General features: G+C 36.6%; 1 protein-coding gene across 2 annotated transcripts in view; it reads right to left on the bottom strand.

The window, feature by feature from the left end:
• The window catches only part of slc4a10b (solute carrier family 4 member 10b), a 60,614-nt gene that overhangs the window by 11,421 nt on the left and 23,772 nt on the right, over positions 1-25,421 (bottom strand). The window contains exons 4-17 of one of the 2 annotated variants that reach the window (XM_065252348.1): positions 22,728-22,871; positions 21,487-21,625; positions 21,180-21,340; positions 18,218-18,406; positions 15,193-15,417; positions 13,616-13,704; positions 10,941-11,098; positions 10,595-10,682; positions 8,454-8,600; positions 5,095-5,189; positions 4,008-4,182; positions 3,104-3,237; positions 880-1,125; positions 199-304 (exon numbers count right to left, since the gene is read on the bottom strand). In XM_065252348.1, coding sequence (XP_065108420.1) covers positions 199-304; positions 880-1,125; positions 3,104-3,237; positions 4,008-4,182; positions 5,095-5,189; positions 8,454-8,600; positions 10,595-10,682; positions 10,941-11,098; positions 13,616-13,704; positions 15,193-15,417; positions 18,218-18,406; positions 21,180-21,340; positions 21,487-21,625; positions 22,728-22,871 — 2,096 coding nt within the window. The remainder of the gene's footprint in view (positions 1-198; positions 305-879; positions 1,126-3,103; positions 3,238-4,007; positions 4,183-5,094; positions 5,190-8,453; positions 8,601-10,594; positions 10,683-10,940; positions 11,099-13,615; positions 13,705-15,192; positions 15,418-18,217; positions 18,407-21,179; positions 21,341-21,486; positions 21,626-22,727; positions 22,872-25,421) is intronic. The other variant, XM_065252347.1, reaches the window with a different exon arrangement.

The raw sequence follows: 25,421 nt of genomic DNA, 5'->3' as shown, positions 1-25,421 counted from the left end.
AAGCACAGATTTCTCGGCCCTATAGAAATATGTGAAGTTTCTTACAATTAACCCCGTGTTAGTTTGTGCCACGCTCACCCTATACTGTATATTTCAGCTTTACCAGTGATTCACAAGGAATTTACATGATAATAAAATATGCATCTTAAACACACGGTAAGCATCATATAATGTCCATGAAGTCGAATTAAATCTGACCTGAACTTCCAGAGCCTCCCAGTAGATCTCAGACGCGGAGATGTTGTTCTTTTCCCAGTACCGAAGAGTGGCATTACTGGGGCTTGTAGGCTCGATACATGAACATCTACAGGAGCACATTCACTTTTTAATACACACAAAGAAATCACACACATCACCTTTCATTTCTGTTATACTAAAATGATCTGATTAATGAGTTGAAGTGCATTAACTCATTCCCCACCAGCCTTTTTATTTAAGTTGCCTGCCAGCATTTTTAGGATTGTCACAAAAGTTTCATAAAATGCCTTCCATGAAAATGTTCTTCTATAAATATATAATCATACAAATATATCAAATGAACAAAACACTTTTCATCCTATCTTCATTTGTTCTCTTTTTATAACCTCTTAAATACAAATAGGTTTCTTCAAAAATAAAAAATAAAAAGGCTGAAATAATAGCATTTTTGTAACGGAATGTTGTTAGAGATCAGATTCAGAATGATGATCAAAACATACACAGAGTTTTAAATAAAAGTTTTTTATCAATTGGGTAAGAGTGCCATCTGGTGGATAATAGCGGATTACCGTAAAAACTCATCAGGAAAACGTCATTGGTAGGGAAATGTTTTCTCTTAATACCTCGCCAATGGCAGGGAAAGAGTTAAGTGTTGTGAAAATAAGGTCATGTAGCATTCACCTGTATGAGGTCATCTTCTCCAGATTGTTGTTCATGTTGATGGGATAGGTCTCCCCGAGATGTATGAGTTTCTCCAAGGCCTCGTATATGAAGATGATGCAGATGAGCGATGCGAAGGCCTCCTCTGTGAATCGGGTTATGTAACATACGAGAGAACTGGCATCGGTGGCCACCAGCAGAAGACAGAGGAACGCCGTCCACAGACCGATACACGTCCTGAGAGACAGGTACGACAGCTCATATTCCCTGCAAACACATGGACCCTGTTAAAAGATGCTCTGTAGGTTTACTGGAGACAACGAGGAAATGTCCAGGTACGGTAGGTTGTTGCGCATGACCTGGACATAGTAATGCATTAAAAGGCAATCTGAAGGTTATCTATGCCCTATGTGGTTAATAGGAGAGAATGAAGAGATTGCTAGGTTGTTTCTGCAATAGCTAGTTTTATGGTTCTCTGCCTGGTTGCTAAGCAACTGCTGAAGAGTTTTACTGTAGGTGGTTGCTAGGGTACTGCCAGGTAGTTGCTAGGTCCTTGGGATGTGGTGGCTAGCATATTCTAGCTGGTTGCTAGGGTGTTGCGAAGGTCTTTTAGATGAGACAGATAATTAGTGATGTATGGGTCATCTCAACGGGTCGGGTTGGGCAGGTCATTAAAAACAAAATAAAAAACATGCATGTTGCATGCAATTCCTTATAGCTTATATTAAACATTAGGAAAAATATATTTTCATATGGTTGATAATGTTAAAATACGTAGGGCTACGTAGCAACGTAACTTGAGTGATGTCCCAAAACCTTTGGCCTCACGACTCACGACTCACATCATGAATGTGCCAAGCAACTCGCACTGCCAGCCACAACAACAAAACAAACGGAGAAAAAGTGTAGATGAAATACGAGGTGCAGGAGAAATTAAGGGCAGGAATATATGAATAGATAATACAAACGCTGCTTTGTAAATGTTGAAAATGTCCACGACCATGCTGGTTTCTATGGTTCATAAGCGTATGCTGTAGCCAGTTTATATGTCGATGTAATCTAATGGCTGTTTTCAAGCACTTTTAGGCTGAAATAAAGCCTGTTTTCATTTACATTACAATGCCTAATACCGGTATGTCTAAATAATGGTGCGAGGCGGGATGGTGCGTGCAAAATAATTAATAAAAGCGGACCTGCTAGCACTAATGGTATTTTGTCCATCCCACCAAATCAGTGCCATTTCTGTTCCCAGGACATTGTTTGAAAAAAGGCAACAAATATTTTACATTGAAAAAGTCATATTATTTTAAATAAAATGCACATTTTAGTCAGGTCCCCAGGATTTCACTCAGTCCTGTTACCCAACACGTTCCCCCCTGTGAAAATTCAGAAATATCCCACACGTCACATTTTTAAGAGGAAGTTTTATCATCTGGATTTTTCATACTTTTCTTCTTTCTTTTTCTTTCTGTATATTTTATGATATTGATGCTACAGTATGACTTTGAATGTCAATCTTAATGTTCAGTCCTATATTTGAAGTTATCAGTTTATTTTATAATAAAACATTTTGGTAAAGCTCTAGAAAGTGTCTTCGTGCTATTAGCACACATTTAATGCAGCTATATTTCATGTATTTGCTAAATCTATCCTAAAACTCAGTCCTGTTATCAAAATGCCTCCATCCTACATAAAGAAACCATGTTTAAAAATAAACTAGTCACCTGAGACTGACTAATAATAATTTTGAACAATAAAATATATCTGTTATTACATTTAGTGTTAAAAAAGATAAAAAAATGAATTTCAATTTTGATGGTTTACAACCGATTAAGTGAAATGGTCCATTTAATATGCTATGCATTATATAAAAAACCCTTAATGTAAAATCTTTTATGTATACCATTTATGTATGCAAGATTAAAGGAACAGTATGTAGGATTGTGGCCAAAACTGGTATTGCAACAACAAAACTTGTGGCTAAAACTGGTACTGCAATCACCCAACTGGTGGCCAATACACAAAATGACAACATAAACATCAGTTGAAGGCTGCAACTCCACTTTTTAAATGAGAATATCCTGGCAGGACTGCTGTTGCCAGTGATAAGTATTTGAAATGAAAATGATTTCTGAATGTCACATATCAGGGCCATTTTAGGATTAATTGATATAAATTTCTAACATACTGTTCCTTTAAATGAATCACATATAAAACAATATAATTATAAAGTTATCAGACATACTTGCAGAATTTGAACAGTATTTTCTCAAACACCAGAACAGGTCCAGTACTGCCCAGTATAGTGAGAGGTTGACCAGCAAACAGTGAGTAAGCAATCCCAGTCATGGAGGCTCCAAAAAGAGATTCAATGGCACTCTGAAAATATATCACACAGAAACCTTTAACACTTATTTCTACAAATTAAATCACTTCTTAATTCTTCTTAACATCTAAAAAGGTTGAATAGAATGACACATGCACATGGTGTGGCACCCCATTGCTTTGCTTTCTGCAGACTAAACATGTTGTATCGAATTATGAGAAGTTATTACTGTCAAACTGAATAAATGCTGTAATTGGGTTTATGATATTAATGCCCTTTAACATGTTTAATATGCATGCATGTGGTTTCTCACAGTCCGCACATTTATTGCTGTTCGTTGGCGTAGTGTGAACACAGCAGTTGTGATTACCAACACTACCAATGTTGAATGTGGCTGTTTTATTGGTATTTGTTTAAACAGTGTGAATTATCTTTAAATTACTTTATTTTATACATCATTTCAGTATGGCTATATTCACGGTTAATCTAACACAAGTTAATCTATACAAAAGGACAATTTGGCATCTCCAGTTCACCTATACATGTCTCTGGGAGGAACCCGGAGTAAACGCAAACTGACAAAGAGAAAACATGCAAACTCCACACAGAAAGACCTCGAGACCAAGCTGAGGTTCAAACCAGGTGACACATTATTTTATATGACTTCAGTAGACTTCATTTCTGTGTCAGTTCAAGAGCTTGACATACTTGGTTACATGCATGAAAAATAAACATCTATCTTGCATTACATCTAAACGTAACAACAACAGTTTTTACTTGTGTATGTTTGAATATGCGTGTGTCTAATGTGTTCATGTCTTACTATGCGTCCCTCTGTGGCTTCTCCCAGCAGACCTCCGAAGGTGATAACAGGAGACATGCAGGCGCAATACAGGAAGAGAAAAGAAGCCAAACACTGCAGGCTGAGCGCATCGGTGAAATCAGACAGAAAATGCGGGGCCTTCCTCTTCAAATCCAGAAAAAGCCCACCAAATAACCTGAAGGAAAAACAAATCCCAGATGCACAACATTAACGCCCTCTGATCGTGCGAATGAGGCGGAAAACAAGCTTAAAGTCAATGTAGTGATTTACAGCTATTTTACACATTTAAAGCATGGTATAAAATTAACACTCTCCAGGTGCCAAATGCAAGCAAAAATTGGCATGGGATGATAAAAAGTCACTTGCCAGTTGGCTGGTAACTTGATAAAGTACTGCAACAATAATTTAAACTTCATAAATGACAATCTGATCACTGTGGATGTAAGAGATGAGCAAATCAATAAAAAAAAAAACATACATGTATACAGTACAGTTCTGCAATTGATACCAGGAAGAATATACTAAACCAGTAAATACCAAACCTTAAGAGAAATAAAAGCTGTGACTTTAACTGGGATTTGTGATTAGGACAGAAATATTAATAAAGGCTGATCAGACACAATCACTGAAAACCATTTGGGACAAAAGAGGCATCTGAGAACAGAAGGGATTTTTGTTGTGAGAAGAGAGAAAGTCAGTCAAAGTTGTGAAAACTGTCACTCAACGGGAAGAGTGTGACCAAATGTCAAACATGGCGTCTGTCCAGTTCACTGGAGAGTTGAAAACCTGGTCCTCAGTGGCACGGCTCGAAACCATCATCTACAATAGGCCCTACTCTACATTATAATCTGCCATTTCACTACATGTATAAATAAAGTAAAGATAGTTTGACTGTTCAAGTAAGGCTACAAAATGTATTAAAGAAAAGAAAATAGACACATTGTTGACCAAGAGTGTCAATGATTTCTCCTATAAGTGAGATTTTTCTTTCTGACAAGAGCAAATAAATTCACACGTGTGACTCTGTGCGTGTGTGTGTGTGTGTGTGTAAAACACGTCACACGTCACACACACACTCCAGACTGACCTCCCGGTGCGCTGAAGCTCAGGGCCTCCATGACCACCATGTTCTTCTGTCTCTGCCAGATCTCCATTAGGGACCGCAGGGATTTTTCTTTTCTCCTATCATACCAAACAGAAGGAAATATAGAGACATACATCACGTCTGTTCCTGTATCAGACATGACAGCAAGCATCAGACTTAATCTTTTCTACCGTCTGATCTGCCTGGACTTGATGAAACTGTGAAAACTTTTGAGGAAGAAGTTTTTAGCCTACATGAGACTACGTTTCTTACATTTGTGCCTTTGTTCTGGTGTTTACAACAATGAAAAGCACTGAAAACACTCATTCATTCATTTATTTATTCTGAAAAAGCACAACTTATTGTTTATTTTATTTTATTTTACAGTCTAGTAAGTAATACTCTCCTTAATATTGTCTAGTTTTCTAGGAATTTTACTGTAAATCCTTTTTTAATACTTATAGCCTAGACAGTGATAGATTAAAAGCAGTGTATTACATATATGCACAGTACATGCACTTTCCTGCCAATGATGCTTTCCTAATGAGTTTTTATGGTAATCTGTACTTCCACTATTATCCACTAGATGGCGCCAAATGTATAAAAAACTGACTTATTTAATTAATTTTAAACTCTGTATGTTTTGATCATCATTCTGAATCTGATGTCTAACAAAAATCCCCAAAAGAGCAATTATTTCAGCTTTATCCTCGAAATGTGGTATTTTAAAGAAACCTACCCATATTTAAGAGATTATAAAAAGAGAACAAATGAAGGTAGGATGAAAAGTTTTTTCCCCAATTTTTGTTTGTTTGTTTGTTTGAAAGCAGAGGGTCTGTTCTTTCATTTTATATATTTGTATGTTTATATATTTATAGAAAAAAATTCCTGAAAGGCATTTTGTGAAACTTTTGTAAAAATCACAAAAAATGCGGACGGGCAACTTTTTAAAGGCGGCTGGCGATGAATGAGTTAATCATCATTTCTATATGTATTGTGACCATTTCTGTCCAGTCTCGGTTGAATTTCAACAAAAGCAAATTTTGAGAGTGACATAAAGTCACCCAATAGATCATGAAAGATGTGACCAAAATCAGGGTTTTTATTTAAAAATCATTTTTCATTTTTTCCTAAAATACATGTAAAAACTTTAGTATTGTGCTGTTAAAAAATAAATTTGAACTTGTTTTCTCTGCAGTATTGAAGATAGAAAAACACTGCGTCTTTTTTTGTCATTTTGTCCATGTTTTCCCCATTTCAACTTTCAGTAAATAAATGCAAATAAACACATAAGAATTTGACAGAAATGTTGTCGGTAGTTGAAATAATGAAACAAAAATTGATAATTTTACTTAAACACACCTATAAATAGTTTATCTAGAAAAACTGAAAGGGATCATTGAAATTGTCTCTGAATTTTTTCCGCGGCTGTATTAAAGTGCATGGATTATTGTACTGTAACTGTATCAGATAAAACACATTTTATTTTAACCCTTTAGGCGGCAGAGGTTTTTTCCTAAAACGTTTAATTTTGACATGTTACTTTCAAAAGGCTATATCTTAAACGTGATAAGAGATAGAGACTTTATGTAAATTAGAGAAATATTAAGGATGACACACTTTATGGAGGGGAATAAAATGTCCCATTAAATTAGCATATTATGACATCATATGTGGCAGCCATCTTGAATTTTCATGAAAAGTCACATGTTTGAATGATAAAATGCAGCACTTCTTTCCCCCCAAAATGTCCCTAACCTTCTGCATGCTATATTGCACAATACTGAATGCTCAGGTAAATAGTAAGTAGTAAACAAACTGATCTAACATCTAACTAACGTTATGCATAATGGCTCCTCTGCCCCGTGTAACACCGCCTCTGCTCCTGCTACGAGCCGCATGGCCAGATCTGCCTCGCATGCGCCCCGAGTGGAGAGAATTTGCACAGCTGGGACTATTGCCTTTACTGTCGCCGTGATTGTGATGAGGTGCACGGGACGGAGCACTGGAAGTCGGCCGCTCGCCCGACAGACTCCCAGGGCCCGCTCGGGAAGACGCAGCTCGCTCTACATTGCTTGCACGGTAAAAAGACTGGACGCGCATATTACCTCCAGCCTCATTCCCCACACCTGTAACACGCTTGCTAACCCGATGAATTCTCCGACCCCGTGTAACATTCCCACCACTGACATCGGGCAAAGGATTCATCATGTGCTTGGTGTATAGCTACACTTTCACTTTGCCAGCTGCACGATTACAAAGCAGGGGCGCGTCTGAATCGTGGTCACTAAATGAATCACCAGCATCTTCTGAAGGCAGATATTCCCCTTCAGAATCATTGTCAGCGAATATAAGACCCAACACTTCATTGCAGGTAAGCTTTTTTGATGCCATTATATGATCATGTATTGAAAAAACTCGCTGAGGTTATCGCTCTGATAAAATGACTCACTTGCACACTAGCTATGCTGTTGCGCACTTCAATGCGCTCTTGCTCTAAGAGTTTGTATAAAAGCATGATGTTTTTCTGAGTCCGGTATAAAGTATGACATTTCTGCCTTCTAGTGGAGGGGGCGGATGAACGAAATTTGACACCCTATGTGACAAAATCGGCAGTTACATTCAGTGACGCATCTTGTCGACAAAAGTCGACCGTGGCGCCTAGAGGGTTAACATATAATCTTGGCTTTCATTACTATTAACCATTGGTAACATTTTTGATGAATACAATAATAGGCCTATTTTCATTTCAATTACAACAATCATCATACAACACAAACCTACCTGTAGGAGCCATGTTAAGTGTATGTCTTGTGACCGAGGAGAATGGGGCGTCATTATTTACATAAGGTTAAAACACCTGTGAGTGCAGGAGCACATATTTTTTGGTTGACCGTATATTCATTGTATAATAATATATTCATTGAGAAGCAGTATTGATTTAAGCAAATCACTGTTATACTTATATTAAATAAATCTTCAAATGGATGGAGAATAAACACCAAACTGCAAGGATGATTGATGTGTCACAATTTTATTGCTTCCCACTCAGCTCCTTGGTGGTTTCTTGGTGGTGCAATTATGCATTTTATATAACTATGCAATAAATCTATGTTATATACAAAACTTTATTATATTTAAGCTTCTTTAAAGTAGTCACATGTTTGTCTAGATTGCAGCTCTGCCCATGCACATTACACAGTATTTAATCTTTCAACCAACTTCATGAGGTGCATACTAGGATACTATAGTACATTTCTTCACTATCACAATATAAATTTCTGCTTTAACTCAACTTATACTTGTGCATTACAAACACCAAGCGTTTGTGTAAAAAGTTTTTTTAGGCATGTATCACTTACCTGGGACGGGACGTTTTTCGGTGGCTCTATTCTGATGGATGGATCCCATTCTCCCGGAGGCAAAACTGTGACCTGATCGAGAAATTCATCGATTCCAGCGATCAGATCATTGCGGTCTTTAGCTTTATATGCTACATCATGGAAAACCTAAAAAAATTACATTTTAGATCATTAAATATATAATATGAGATGAAGTACATGATGTGATGTGAGAAAATGCGAGATGTCTGTGTGGATGTAGCCTACCCGTGTACCCGAAATACCCATTTAATACTGGTTTTAAATCACATGCCTGCCTTTCAGTTAAAATATATGAAAATGTAAATGCAAATAAAATCTGCTCCCATTTTACCATTAGAAGAGGAACCAAGATAATATAATCATCCATGTATGATGGCAATTGCACCACCGTTGTGGAAACAGCAGTGCGCCCATTTTCAAAAAGCACTAAATTTAGGCATTCAGTCCCAGACCAGTATTGTGTTTTGACCCATATACAGTAGGCCTAGATACAGTGGTTATTTGTATTTTCATCATCTTTAGTAGTGTCTTAAAAGGTTGCCATAGCAACGTGAACCAGCATCCTGGCACATGGATGCATTTCTAGATCATTTGCATGATATTAAGGCTGTTCTGTGAGTTTCCTCTCCACCTCAGGGGGTAAGTGAAAGAGATTCTGCTGAGCTGTGAAAGACGTCAGGAGTTTCATATCGTGTCAGCACAACATGACAGCAAAAATGCTTCAGTGAAAAAACCTGCTCAATGTTTTGAGTTGCAGTGATTTAATATGGGTCTCAGACTCACACAGGCACATTGACTCTCTTTATATCTGCATTTATTAAAGGGGACATATCATACTTTTAAAGGGATAGTTCGGACAAAAACGATATTAAACCCATGATTTACTCACCCCCAAGCTTTCCGAGTTGCATATGTCCATAATTTTTCAGACAAACACATTTTAGGATATTTTAGAAAATATTTTAGATCTTTCAGTTAATTAAATGTAATGTTACGGGGGCCACCCATAGTCCACGACCTTCAAGTCCAAAAAAAGTGCATCCATACTTCACAAATTAAATCCAAACGGCTCCAGGATGATAAACAAAGGTCTTCTGAGGGTAATCCGTGCGGTGTTGTTGTAGAAATATCCATATTTAAAGTTTTATTAATGTAATTAACTACCTTCCGGTAGCGCTACCATCTTAGACTCCTCTGTATTCAGGAGAGAGTATTAGCGTAGTGTACGCACTTTTCTTAGTGACGTATGACAAATTCGGAGGGCGGGGCAAAGAGCAGCAGCAGAGTAGCCTCCGTAGGCTGCGTAAGCACTCATCCTGAATGCGGACGCGACTAAGATGGAGGCGCTACCGGAAGGTAGTTAATTACGTTAATAAAACTTTAAATATGGATATTTCTACAACAAAACCACGCGGATTACCCTCAGAAGACCTTTGTTTATCATCCTGGAGCCGTTTGGATTTATTTTGTGAAGGATGGACGCACTTTTTTTGGACTTGAAGGTCGTGGACCATGGGTGGACCCCGTAACATTACATTTAATCAACTGAAAGATCTAAAACATTTTCTAAAATATCCGAAAATGTGTTTGTCTGAAAAACGATGGACATATGCAACCCGGACAGCTTGGGGGTGAGTAAATCATGGCTTTAATATCGTTTTTGGCCGAACTATCCCTTTAAATGCTATAATTGGGTCCCCAGTGTGTCTAACAAAACTTTGTTTTGGTAAACCATCCTCTGCAAGCATGTGAAAAAATAGGTTATTGATATGTGGCTCCCCTTATTATAATAATACCGCCCCTTAATTTGCACTATCCAACCACGGCACTGACATTTAGTGCAGAGATCAGCTCATTTGCATTTAAAGAACACACCCAAAATGGCACAATTTTGTCTCAAACCCACAAAGTCAATTTTAACATGCTATAATAAATTATCTGTGGAATATTTTGAGCTAGAACTCGACATATGTATACTGGGGAAACCAAAGATTGTTTTTCATCTTTAAAAAGCCTTGTAAAATTTCCCCTTTAAAGTAAACGGTAACTGAGACTGTCAGTCTTTACAGTAGATAGAAAGAAGGAACAAAGAGTCCAAATGTGACAGCATCCATTCTTACCTCATCTGTCATTAAGGTTGCAATTGACCTGCCGATCTCATGATATTGAGCTCCTTTACCCAACGGACCGAGCAGAATGAACAGAAATCTGAAAGGTCAGAAAATATTACAGGAATAAAATCAATGTTATTAGTAAACAATGATTTCAATTCCATTTAATTTTACACAGAAAATCAATTTCTTGATCGTACAAAAGTAATAAAGATAAAAGAAAAACACTGCAATGTATTAATGACCTGAGCAGGTCCAGAAATATACAGAATAATTAGCATGAAAACAGGGCTCAAGCCCCCAGCTGATAAGTTTTAGTTTATATTAGTAACAGGTTAGAAAGTGAGTCGGTCACCTGGTGGTGATGGGAACCTCTGCCAAACCATTGAGTAGTACGGCAGGAGAGAGACGGACAAACGCCACTACAGGTCTGTCAAGAAACTCCAGCTCTCCAACCAAAATATTAGAGGCTTCTGCACCCGGAGGAATCTTCTTCATAAAGTGCAGATCTATCTATAAAGAAATGATCAGACAAGAGCTTATTCAATTTACGGTAAGCATTTTCATTGTACTAACTCACAACAGTAGACTTCGGGCTCTATCTTACACCCGGCGCAATGCAGCGCAATGCGCGACGCAAGTGTCTTTCGCTAGTTTCCACCCTAATTTTCACGTTTAGCGCCGCGTTGTTTAAATAGCAAATGCATTTGCGCCCCCTTTTGCGCCCATGGGCGTTCTGGTCTAAAAACGAGGTGTGTTCAGGCGCATTGTTGGCGCGTTGCTATTTTGAGGCAACTAAAATAGACTACGCCATTGACCAACAAAAACCTGCTCTAAAGTCTAAAGTCAATGGCACAATATGTTTTATGTTATTTAAAGAGCGCATTAGTAAAATGCGCCTATAAACGGGAGGACAACGCGGGTTTGCTTATTACAAAGTACATGAATGCGCAGCAGCACAAAAATGCTTTTAAATATGAAAGATTAAAGGATTGAATGTAAAAGATTATTATTGAGTCTCTTGGACATAAATGAGGACTAATTATGAGACGTTAGAAGGCGCAAAGAGCTGCTTCACCTACAGCCTGGTAAGTAAATAAATGCTTTGCTTTGAACAAATGCACCTGTTTTTAAATGTTTTTTTTTAATGCTACCTCACAGATTTATTGATGACTCGGTACCTGTGGATATGGTGAGATGAGAAACATTTTTAAGTAATGCTTAAAAAAACTCTTTGCTAAAAAACCGCTGTCCAAAGTGCTGAAACGTGAGGAGAGCCGTTTGTAAATTCTTTATCTCCTGTTTGTTACAAATAAAGTATTTTTAGAGTACAAACCTTATCTTACATACTTGTAAATTATGTTTTGATGATATTGGATAGCCATACATTTAAAGCAATTAAAAGCCTGCTTTTTTACTTCCATGACTAAAAGAAAACGGGTTTTAAAAGTTTTAAATAAAAAAATAACAATTTCAATACAAGTGAAAAACAACACAATTATTTAACTGGGGATCTTCTTCCTCCGCTTAGTTTTTCAGTTTACAAAGTCCGTCATCTAAATAGGGATAAGAGATAGCGCCAGCGCAACTTGCCTTTAAAGGGGATGAGAGCTGAGTCTCTCATTGGTTTACTGCACGTTACGCCCAAAATACTCCCATTACAACAGGACCTACCCTTTTCGACCATGCGCTCGGCGCACAAACCATTTTTCCCGTCGTATAGCAAAAGTGGATTCGGACACGCCCATTTAGACGTTGCGCTGTGCGCTTTAGACAATGCGCTTAGATCGTTAAAATAGGGCCCTTCATCTGTAAGCAACTATCCAAAGCAACTTACAGTACAGTGCATTACCAGACATACATTTGTTTTTAGTATGTGTGCTCCTTGGGTTCAAGCCCAAGACATTTTGCACTGCTAAAGCAATGCTACCACTAAACTATACAGGAGCACATATAATATATGACTTGACAAACTCTTGCCTATATGATTGAAGGTTAGTTGGTTTTAGTTAAATGTGTTCCAGAGGTTTACGACACAGACAGAGGCAAACAGACAGACAGACAAAGACAGACCGACAGGCAGGCACAGGCTCAAGACAAACGGACAGAAAACAGAGACAAATTGATAGACAGACAGAGGCAGGCAAACCGGCAGACAGAAAGACATTTCAAACCAACTTAAGTATAAAACCCATTGACATCCAGGATTCTGAAATCATCATCATCTAAATATCATAAAGCACACCAACAAAACTAAACAAATTCTGTGTGCACAGCTTTTTTCTGGTTACTTTAGAAAAGTCTATACAAAAGATTATGTATGTAGCATAATACAAAAGGCTGCATGTTACATAAGGTTTCATAATGTGATTTCATCTTTATCTGACTCTCATCATGACCCGCGTGAGCACATACTGTACAGCACAACAGCTTCTGTTCATGACATCACAACCATAAGAACCACTTAACACAACAGACCTGACATTGGGTACAAAGAGTTTAAAATATTAATCCTCTTCCCATAACAGAGGTGCACTTTGATAAATCATAGCAGTAGGGGAGAGCAGGGGCGAAAGTACAATTTTTCAGAAAAACTTTTATAGACAGATATATATTTTCGCTGTGGTCAATAATAACTCATAAGTGTGGTCAATACAAGTTACAAATGTAAAACGACTTTAGTATAATTTACTTTGAAGATAAGTAGTGGATTGTTCCTTGTGACCCTGACAGCCGGGACGAAAATAACACAACAGAACAAGAAAGATTTTTGTGTAACACTTGTTTTTAGTAAATATACATGACTATGGCCTGCAAACATATTTTGTTGTTTATCTTTGCAAATATTCAAATTACATTTTAATTTTAAATTTCAGTGTCATAAAACGTTAAAAAAATGTCTGTGGAGGGAAAAACCCACTGTGCGCCAGTGCAAAATACGTATGATACATGCTTCACTGACAAAGTCAAATGCGCTGGGTCATTTTGCCTCTAGGGAGTTATTGAGGGATGATACACAAACATTATTACCTTACTGAAGTCTACAGCGCTGTTCTCACGACTGACATCACTTTTGCCTTCTGCGGTGATGGGTTGGGACTGTGGGCAAATCATCTGTCCTGGAGAAACAGAGACATGATAGAGCTCGGACAATCAATTCTCCAAAAACCATGAGAGCACAATCTGTCAATCCATACAACATCAATGCTAATCGATCACAGCAGAACATCTCTCAAGAGTAAAGTCAAATGATTTCACATGTGAACCATTGCTTATAAAAGATGATGAATGTGCTCTGGTTGAAATTCACAGAGCCCTGGGTCTCTAAAAAATTAAATTAGATGCACACTAACTGGTCATGCAGATTCTGTTGCTTTTATAAGATGGAGACAAAAGGAGATGCTTCATATAAAAAAGGAGAACCCTGCAGTGATATTAGCATTGGTTGTATCTAAAAAAAAATGTCTTTGAGTGGCAGATGAGGATGATTAAAGTATATGGACAGTAGGAGAGAAGATGATAGGAATGGCCGTTTGCTATGATCCCAAACATCTGTCAACCATCACACTGGATCTCTGACATTAACAGTGAGCAGAGAAAAGATGACTAGTATTCAGCAACTCTATAAAAATGGATACAGATCACAAAGCATCATTTTATCCGAACTGGTTAAATAAATCAAAGATTTCGCACTACATGTTTCATTCATGTCTCTAAAGGTTCAGTGCATGCAGGACATTATCGTCTCATATGCCGCACAGACAGGTTTTCTATATTACTCATAACCGCTGCTGTTTTAATCTGGCTTTGGCTCAGCACGCGGTATGAATTACTGCACTAATGATGTTCTGAACAGAATGAAGAGGTCTGCTGGTCTTCATGTGCTCGCATTAGTGTGTGGGAAGCTGGCAAACATCCTAAACATAAGCCCTGTATAAAGGTAATACATGTTCTGCATATTCTTTACATTATAAAAATATCTGCAAAATGATACTTCTACTGATACAAGTAGTGCAATATTGTGATATGAGCATAATGTTAATAGTAAATTATAATGAAAAATTTGACACAGTACTATTTTAAGAGGTTCATTCAGCCGTTGAAAAAGCATTTTGTGCTTTTAAAACAGGTTTAGTATTATGAAGGGTTTGTGATCTGGCCAGGCTGAGAAAAACTGCTGGAAAAATAAAGACCGGCTTGTTCAGGTATCAAAGGTTTGTAAAGCAAAGGCTGACCTTTGATGTAGCAGATCATTTTTTTTATATACCATCTGTTTGTTACATCAAAGACACCTTGTAATGTGATTAATCTTGATCTTATTTTGTATCAAAAAACTGCATGCATGTGTATTTGCAGCAATGTCATTTTTTTAAACCAATACATATCAGTTCAAGCTGATTTGTCTATGGTTAGTGTTCATGCGCATCTTTGGTGTGTTTGCAGAGTAAACAGCTTCAAAACGTAGGGCAAAGCAAGCCTGGTGTAAATTTGTGTTACTAATAGCCTCTAATTCAGGGTTGCCCAAGTGCAACTAAAGACAAACACCTTCACCGCTTATGTTTTAGGAAGAACTACAGCAGAAGCGAAAGTCTCTCAAGAAACGTTGCCTGGATCCGAGCTGTCCTCTGTTTCCAGGTCGAAAGTGGGACCTGTAGAGATAAGGTTGTGGGACGGGTGAGTGGATGTGGATGAGGAGGGAAGAGGTGAGGTGATGGAGACACTGGAGGAGCAGCAGAAGAGCCAACATGGAGAGCAGGGTGAGACCTGACACTCATCTCCATCAGAATGAACTGATCGCCACAGAGAAGACTTAAAGAGATAAGATGAAGTGCCTGTCAGATACACACACACAAACATACACACACACACACACAAACATATAACAGGAGAAACTCAGAATGCATCTCACATAGACAGAGAGATGTCATCGAAAGAAACACAACAATACAATCAAAATGAAAATACAAGAAAGTATGTGGAGTGAATCCCTTAAATCTTTGTCCTTGTGTTGAATGAATACAGAAGTCATCCTGAACTTTTGATAAAGTTAATAAACATAGCAAGAATTTGGCATCTCCGGACTATAAGGCAACACTAACTATTTAAAGGGATAGTTCACCCAAAAAATGAAAATCCTGTCATCATTTACTCACCCTTATGTTGTTACAATCCTGTATTCATTTCTTTGTTCTGATGAACACAAAGGGAGATATTTCGAGAAATGTTTAACCAAACTGTTTGTGGACCCCATTTACTTCCATAGTATTATTTTTTCCTACTATGGAAGTGAATGGGGTCCACAAACTGTTTGATTACAAAATATCTTCCTTTGTGTTCATCAGAATAAAGAAATTATGCAGGTTTGTTATAACATGAAAGTGAATAAATGATGACCGAATTTTCATTTTTGGGTGAACTATCCCTTTAACTTTGGGGTTACATACTTTTAATATTAAAGAGCACCTATTTTGTTGCTAAAAAACAACGTTATTTTGTGTATTTGGTATAATACGTGTTTGTGTGGTTTATGGTTAAAAAACACATTATTTTCCACATACCATACTTTTGTGTAGCTCCAGATATCCCTGTCTTCCTGAAACGCACTGATTTTGTACAAAACTCATTGATCTGAAAATCTCTGTGTCCCCGATTGGCCAGCTAATTTGTACGTTGTGATTGGCCTGAATACCTCTGTCGTCAGCCAGAAATGTGATGCTCCTTAAGATGTTTGAAAGATTACTCACAATGTTAATATAATCTTAACTACCTTTTTTCTTATTTTTAACATTTTTTTCAAAGTTTTGAGAAATAATAATGTTGTGAGGAAATGTATTGCCATATGGGACGTTTATTGCAGTTGAATACACATATTAGGAAATATATAATGTGGAATACTGCAAAGTTACCCTGCTATTTTTTTATGATATATGTGGAGATAAATAAACCTTTCCATTCATGTCCTGACCACCAGGCTAGAGATATTTAACATACGTAATCCACACTTACTAGTCTATTAAATAATAACTCGTGATCTATCATCATTATACTGTTTACATTTTGCTAGTCAGTTTCTGGTTACCTGTGCAGTTGCATATGGAGTGTTTTATAGAGCGCTGCATTTAAAAATCTGTCGTTCCAAAGCGAGATCTCAGTGTGCATTATTCATTGATGATATAAAGTTGAGCCCCCTTAACAACTTCACAGTCATTTCACCCTGCAGCCGGGCCTGAGTAATACCCACTGTGAAATCGTGAATCGGATAATACGTGCTCTTTAAAGACTTCTTGCAACCACCACTGAATGAGATTACGCTTGTTAATCTGGTACATTTAAACAGCACGCTGTGCATATGCATGTGTTAACACCAGACAGCAGGGATGATAAGAACAACAACAGTACAGATGATCTTCTTTCAACACTGATGCCTGATGATGCCTTTCCCTCATTGACCCGCTTACATGACTGAGAAATCCATCAAGTTTCCAGCACTATGAAAGCGCAATTTGTAAGCAATAATGTTTTCCTCTGGGGTTCTGCATTGACTAAGATCAAATGACAGAATACAGAAATGGTGTAAATGGCCATTAACCACTGTACATTAGAAAAGGTGTTAACACAAATACTATTACACAATACTTTTTACCAAGTCTGTTTGTAACTTTTAAAGGACAGTTCATCAGATCTACCCACAGAAACTTCTGCAGGTCCCATTCACCAAGTTTTAAAAGTTTCTGACCGTTACCATGTTTGTTTATAATAAATAATTAATTTGGTAATGTTTTCAACTACTAATAAGAACATACTCACAATTCAGTATTCTGGCCAATCAAACATCATTTATACAGCAGATTTACACAGCATTATTACGTTTTCCTTCTGCATCCAGTTGAACATAAACATTCTTGGGTTCCTCTGCTTTTTCTAAAGGGAACTTGATGATGTGTCATACAAAAGCAGTCCAACTTTATAACAATGAGAGGGTCATCTGATGTACTGTATATATTATATACAGTATGTGACCCTGTTTATGAAATCCAGACTAAAGTCTCATAATCTAATGATGAGATATAGAGCATCAAACTTTTACTTGATTCCAATTTTTGACATGATCTTACTTGGTCAATATGAAAGGGGTCATATGACACGGACTTTTCCATGTTTAAGTGCTATAATTTGGCTCCCCAATGCTTCTATCAACCTAGAAAATGTGAAAAAGATCAACCCAGTAACTTAGTTTTGGTAAACCATTCTCTGCAAGCATGTATTAAAATTTGGCTCCCCTTGTGATGTCAGAAGGGGATCTTGTTATAAAAATACCACCCCTTAATCTGCACTATTTTTTCTCACACATACAACGTGTCAATTTAATAATAAGTGTTAATGTTATATTAAATAATCTATATGGTATTTTGAGCTAAAATTTCACATACGCTGGGGACACCAAAGATTTATTTGACATTTTTTTTAAATCTTGTGAAATGTCCCCTTTAAAGATATCAAGGTTATATTTTTATAGAATAGTGTTTACATAAAAAGTAAATCACAAATAAAATGACTTTAGCTGGGTTTTCACAGACTGGATCACATTTATGGGTCATCTCTTACATTTTCTGTGCTGAGGAAAATGAATACCGTTTTTGTCCACGCAGTTGGTCTCAGATTGCTTCTTGCCGATGTCGGCGAACGAGCGGACGATAGGAATGCGGTTGGCCAGTTTCTTCTGATTCTGATGGTGGTGATGCTTCAAAAGAGCATCTTTGATCTTCTTCCGAACATCATCCTCTAGATGTCCAGACACTTCCTGTTGATCCAGCACCATATCTGAAACATTCAGCACACAACATAACCAATAAATTCAACTAATTCTTAAAATAAATGTGTGACCTGTGCTGGCAAAAGGAGTCGGAATGTGCTAAATTTGTCTAAATTTGAGCTACAGGCGGAAAAAAAGGCTAAATACTTTGAGGTTTTTATAAGTACATTGAACCCTTGTCTAGTGATCCCAATGCTCTAAATAGTCATTAAACATCTCAAATGATCTTTATTTATACATTTTCTAAAAGGTGTATCGTCCTAAATGCTTAATCTAATACAAAGATGTGTCTCCATCCACATGCGCCTCTTACATTTTGGTTTTCGTTTCAAAACATGCAGGAATTAGAAAATGAAATGCAGGACTTACTTGATGTAAAAATAGTTATTAAAGGGATAATATACATTTCTTTGTTCTGATGAACATAAAGGAAGGTATTTTATGTAATGATTTTAATGTTTTTAAAAACATTCCTTTAAAATATCTTCCTTCGTGTTTATCAGAACAAAGAAATGTATAGAGGTTTGTAACAATATGAGAGTGAGAAAATAATGAGATCATTAAAATTTTGGGGGAAACTATCCCTTTAGAGATAAAATTCAGGATTTTAAAAGAGTTATTAAGGATGAAAAAATTATCTTCTTTGCGTTGACTGACAGATACGAAGCATACACGTAGTTAAGCGTGCGGCCCCAAAATATACACACATAATTACAGTTTTAAAAATATTTGTTTTGACAAGAACTCACACAAATATAATGTTATATCTTAAGTGAATGTTTGGTTAACTGTTGGGAAAATATCTGATGTTATATTAATTAGATGACTTGCATTACAGTGAAGCTTTCTGTCTCAATGTCAATCAAACAATAAAAAAGAAAAGATAGAAAGAAAGAATAAAGTTTCTTGTTTCTATAGATATTATTTTATATATATTCGTTTTACCAGTTATTTTTAAATGACTTTCTTTCTTAGTATTTTTGTATTGTTTTAACTACAAATATCAAAAAATTCTTAGATGCAGAAGATGCAGTTTCTTGGTGAGCAAAATTACCTGAGAAAATAAGTCTAGTTTTTAGACAAAAATATAAAATGTAATTAAATTTTTGCCTAAAACAAGCAAAAAATCTGCCAATGGGGTTACATTTTTTTTCTCAAATTAAGTGTTTAAGAAAAAACTTATTTCAAGATTTTTTCTTATCCCATTGGCAGATATTTTTGCCAACAGCTTGTTGTAGTCACAAATTCACTTAAATGTTATATTTTTGTCTAAAAACTAGATTTATTTTCGTAGGACATTTGCTTATCAAGACAATACATCTTGATTTAAGAATTTTTTTATATTTCTACTGAAAACAAGACAAAAATACTAAGTAAAAAAGTCAATTTTTGCAGTGTAAGGTATGGATGTGGTGATTTTGTTTTTGAACCTTCAAAAATCTTTAACCTAATTTTTCTCAAAATTAACTTGACTGACTCTGATAGGTGTAATTTCAACAAATTATAAATCGATTTGAAGGGTTTTTATAGAGAATGTCAAAATATAAATAATTTATTTTTAAAATATTTGCTCATTCTTACTCATTTTGCCAATACGGGTCACATATAAAAATGTGTTTCACAGAAAAAATAGCATAATATAAGTTTGTAAGGCGGGCAAGTAAATCAGAACAGAATGTTCATCTTATTCCTAACATTTATGAGGAGCTGAGATGCAAAAGCCGCTACACGCCACTTCTGTCAAAAATTACAATGAAACTAACCGAATGCCATCGGCATATTATATACCTTCATCAAATACATTTGCTTCAAATCCGGCCTCAGTTATTCAGAAATCCATCCAGAATCCATTCAGTCTGATAAAAAATTCTTATTTACAAGAAAACGTCAGACACACTTGGGGTTGCATCTAAGCTCTTCATATGAAATATGAATATAGATTGTCATGTTTATTTAATATATCTGTAAAACTATACATGTTTTACAGCAAACACCATTTTTTTTGCCATCATATGCTTCACCAAAGTTTAGTATAATTAATTTTTGAACTGAACAACAAATCGAAGGAGTAATTCCTAACATAGCATTAGTCTGTACCATTGTGTCTTGACATGGAGCTGATGTGATTTTTAAGTAGCTAGTCAAATATTATATAATTCTCAATGTTAAAAATGTGCAACACTTCAAAACTCTCAAATCTTAAAATCCTGGGGCTCAGAAGCTGAACTTTGTACATATGAGGCAATTACCTGAGCCTTAAACAGTGTGGTGCCGTACACATGGGTTGAGCTGTCTACACAAATCCCACCGAGAATGAAGTGTAAAGCTCTGTTTAAAGTGTTCCTCTGTGATACATCCACAGCCTATTACAATGTGATAATTTGACAGAGGAATCTCATGTGACCAGAGATAGCAAACATTAAAATTATTTGGCCTTCTTCTGGACAAATTCTAAGGCGGCATAAGACAAAGACGACATGGTTAACACAATCCCAGAATGCACTGCAACAAGCTCAGTGCAAACAAACAATCCAAAATACAATAAGAAATCTTGATTATAAATATGCTTCAATCATTTCTGCATAATATTAGAAGGACTATAAATAACTTAATCTCTAACTTAAATATAAATTATGTGCATATTACAGAACTAATGTCAACGTTTATTAAAATCATTTGAGTCTCTTGTCCACTTTGTATGTTTTGCACTGTTTGACTTGCATCACACATTGACCTATAGGACGTTGCCTTGCATGCATCAGACAGAAAGTGTGTGGTTACCGGCGATCTCCTCCAGTGAATTGGCTCTCATGTCTAGCATGACGCTTCCATTAATGATGCAGCTCCGGAGCTCAAACAGGCTGTGTAGAGAGAGAGTAGCAACGTACGGTTTACTCCATCTCTCTCCTCCGTCCTCCACGTCCTCTTCAAACTTCAGCCACCTGGACAATAAAACACAGACAGATGTATATATTGGAGGGAAGAGAGTCTCTTACAAAATGTTCATCATGTTTTGGGTTCACTGACATCATAAAGTTTAAAAGCTCATGTCTTATGGTACCAATCAAATCAGATGATGAGTAAGTACCTGGCGGTTTCTCTCCACTCAGCATCTTCTCCCTCACGGAGACATATCTCATCTAGTTCAGTGAAGAGATCATGTGGTATGTGCTCTTCATCCTCATCCTCAGTACCCAGCAGAAACTGAACCCGCTGTGATGGGGTATCTGTGATATGGACAACATACAGAAAAGACTACAGATAAAATATTGCACAGATAAGAACAGTAAATGATTGTATCACCATAAAGTCCTATAAAACATTATTTATTTATGCATTTGGCAGACACTTTTATCCAAAGCGACTTACAGTGCATTACAAGCTATACATTTGATCAGTTTTTGTGTTCCCTTGGTTTGAACTTATGACCTTTTGCACTGCAAACACAATGCTATATCACTGAGCTAAAACATGATGGCAATTATAAAACAATATATATGTTTTTATCTGTGTGCTTGTCTTATATGCCCATTAATGTACAGTATGTTTAAATGAGTGCTTTATTAAACTGAGCTGTAATTTGTTGATAGCCGACTAACTTTTATTGAACCCTAAAACATTTCTATCTGAACCAACTTTACAAACAGAACATAATCTAAACACAATTGGCAATATACTGCATTATTAGTGTACACTGTAAAAATGCTGGGACACTTATATTTTCAACCAAGCGTTGGGTCAAAAAGGGACGAACCCGACCCACTAGGTTGTATATTAACCTATGCTGGGTTGTTTCAACCTAAAATGATGGGTTGTTTTAACCCATTGTTGAATTAGATATAATCATTTTCTTAGTTAATTAAACCCGGGTTTGTTCCTTTTTGACCCAGCGCTGGGTTGTAAATACACCAGCATTTTATTAGAAAAGTAGGACTTTTATTCTGTATTTTCTATCATTTGATGGTTCTGCAGTAATCCATCATGTTCTCTTACGGACTGAGTCATCATAGGTCTTTCATGGCCTGAAATGAGCAACATGCACTTACATACACGCTCTCTATAGAGAGAGAGTGAGAGAGAGAGAGAGAGAGAGAGAGAGAGAGAGAGAGAGAGAGAGAGAGAGATTCAAAGAAAACAGAAAATTGGACAGACCATGAAAGTGCGAATAACAATGGTGTCAGAGAGATGCCAAAAAAATGAAAGTAGAGAAAAAGAGACATACCTAATAGAAAGTTACACATTTAATTTTAATAATAAAAATATTTTTTATCAAACATATTAAATCGTTTTTTCTCATGTGTAGTATTATTTTTGAAGAATCCTGATTACCGTGTGATGGTGATTCCCGTCCATCCTCAACCCCTGAATCTCTCTGTTTGTTTTTCTTCTGGTTTTTGTGTCCATGGTGACGATGTCGTCTGTGAGTTTTCCGGCCCAGAGGAACATGAACCCCGATGTATAGAGTCCTGTGACCTGTTTACAAAACTAGACATCATTAGTCACATCATAATCGTCAATATTTTATGGACATTTTTTAGAAGGCATGTTAAAATTTGCCTGATTTACAATTTATAAAAGTATGCATGCATACTGTATACAGAAATAAAATTGGAAACAGATTAAAATAGAAATAACCTCCCCTTATAAATGGTTTTAAAATGCAGAGGAAAGCTGAATCAAATTGAACTGGATTATAGAACATGTTAGATTATATAACATTATGTGTGATATATGACATAAGTATTAAGGTATCATCCCATACTGGCTCAACAGTAATGCCTCAGTAGTATGGGCTTTAACATCATTTTCCAAAGCATTAAACATCTTCTTTTAAAGACTGCTGTTCAGTTATAGAAAAACCCGGGAAACAAGCACATATGGAAACCTGTCTGATCCGGCAATGAACAGATGATGTGAAATACAGATGAAAAGTGTTGAGGAAAGCTGAATACGGCTCCTGCGTCAACCCTACCGCTGTCATGACTCAACACCAGTGGTGGGCGCTCACAGGAGTCTGGTATGAACGTAATTGTGGGAATCTGTAGATATATGGCATTCATTCATACTGCATGAGATACCTGTCTGTGATGTAACAACCTGTTACTGTATATTGCATTTTAGTACAATATTAATGGCTAATATAGCTGTAGCGTCATAATAATAGTACTTGTACTGGGAACCAGAAATCAACTGTAAGGGTTCTGGCATGGTTGGCCCTAGGGGTGTGCATTGGCACTGCCCTCACAATTCAATTCAATTACGATTCACTAGGTAACGATTCAATACAATTCGATTCTACGATGCATTGCGATGCATCAGAATTCTACTGTACACAACAAGGCAAATTTTTAATAAGTCAAGTAGTAAACTCAAGTGCAACTATTCTCAACAAAAACGAAAGCTGACCAGGGCTCGCAAAATTTTAAAATCCCTGGTAGCCCTTCGGGCAGACACTCTTTAATTTTTGGTAGCCCGAAATGAATATAAGTAACCAGAATAAAAAAATACACTGTTTAATGTAGAATATTGATAAATCCTGGATTTCCATGTAAGCCAAATATTCCTGCCCATCCCAGCTAACAATTTGGTTCCCAAAACGTTCCCCTATTTTCCAAGGTTTTTGGTTAGCCAGGAATGTTTTCTTTAAGAAAATAAACATTCCCCTAATGTTATTTTTAGGTTATTTTAACGTTCCCCTAACGTTAGTATATGTTAATTGTTATATTACTGAAATATTATATGAATGTATTATAACACAGGTTATTTTTTTATAAAAAATACCTCAACACATCACACATTGTATTTAGATAACATGGTATTTTATCAAATATATAAACAACCACTGACTTTAACACAATATAGAAGACTTAAAGCAGATATTTATTAAAAAGGAATAAACATAATTCCCTTTATGTTCCCCTAATGTTAGACTCTGAGGTAAAACGAAATAACAAACACACATTCTATTCGCTTTAGGTAAACATATCTTACCACTGCTGTTTAGTCACCTATCAGCTTGTAACATCATACTCTCAATAGCCTAGACGTAAATCACTCAAACATATTTTCCTTCTCACATATTTAAGTTACTAACTGAAGAAAGAAAAAAAATACGATAAAAAAATGTTAGTCTATGAGGTAAAAATGAAATTACGTTATTTTATTAAATGACTTGAGTTCGCGCAAGCAGGTGCTCGTGAAGAATCTAGCCGGTAGAAGCGCGTGCAGAGGGTCGCGCGCATATATCAGACGTGCACATTAGAGGATGAGTTTATTTATGCTTTCACTTCATTTCCTGACAGTTTCACTTGGTACGTGAGGATAATGACTGACAAGAGGACACCGAAATACATACACTATAATTACCTAACTAAATCTGAGACAAAGCAAAAACATTAAAATATTATTTCCTACCCAAGATAGCCCGACGGGCAGGGTGGAGATACATTTTGGTAGCCCGACAGGAATTCACAATAGAAACGAGAAGTCGGGCTAGCGATTTTGCGAGCCCTGCCCGAGATGAGAATTTTACACATAGAGTAATTAAGTCTTGTTTCCCATTAACTTCATAGAATCCGAAATGTGCCCATATGTCCACTTTCCATGGAAAGGGGTGCGTTTTTATTTACCCGTCTATCACGGTCATCTCCAGAAAATAAACAGTGACATAATCGATTATGGCATTTGCTGCATCGATGCTGAATCGTGCATGCCCGCATTGCGATGCATTGCCGAATCGATTATTATTGACACCCCTAGTTGGCCCTGTCCCAAATGGCACACTCAGGACTTGTGGACTTCCTCAGTCTCTGGGTTTTGCGTTGCATTGTGGGAATTTTTAGGAAACGAACGTTCCAGTGCAATGGGAGGATTTTGCAATTGCCATACACAGCAAAATCACCAGTGTTAAATCTACACTCTGGGTACCACCAGACCTGCCTATTGTTTCCAGGTGTGTCTTGTTATTCGTCTTTGTATTTATACCCTGTGTTTGCCATTGTGCGTGAAGTTTAGTTGTTGAAA

The sequence above is a fragment of the Paramisgurnus dabryanus genome, chromosome 15, assembly GCF_030506205.2.
Source record: "Paramisgurnus dabryanus chromosome 15, PD_genome_1.1, whole genome shotgun sequence".
Taxonomy (NCBI): domain Eukaryota; kingdom Metazoa; phylum Chordata; class Actinopteri; order Cypriniformes; family Cobitidae; genus Paramisgurnus; species Paramisgurnus dabryanus.
Note: the sequence above shows the minus strand (reverse complement) of the source record. Positions and strands in the feature narration are given on the sequence as shown.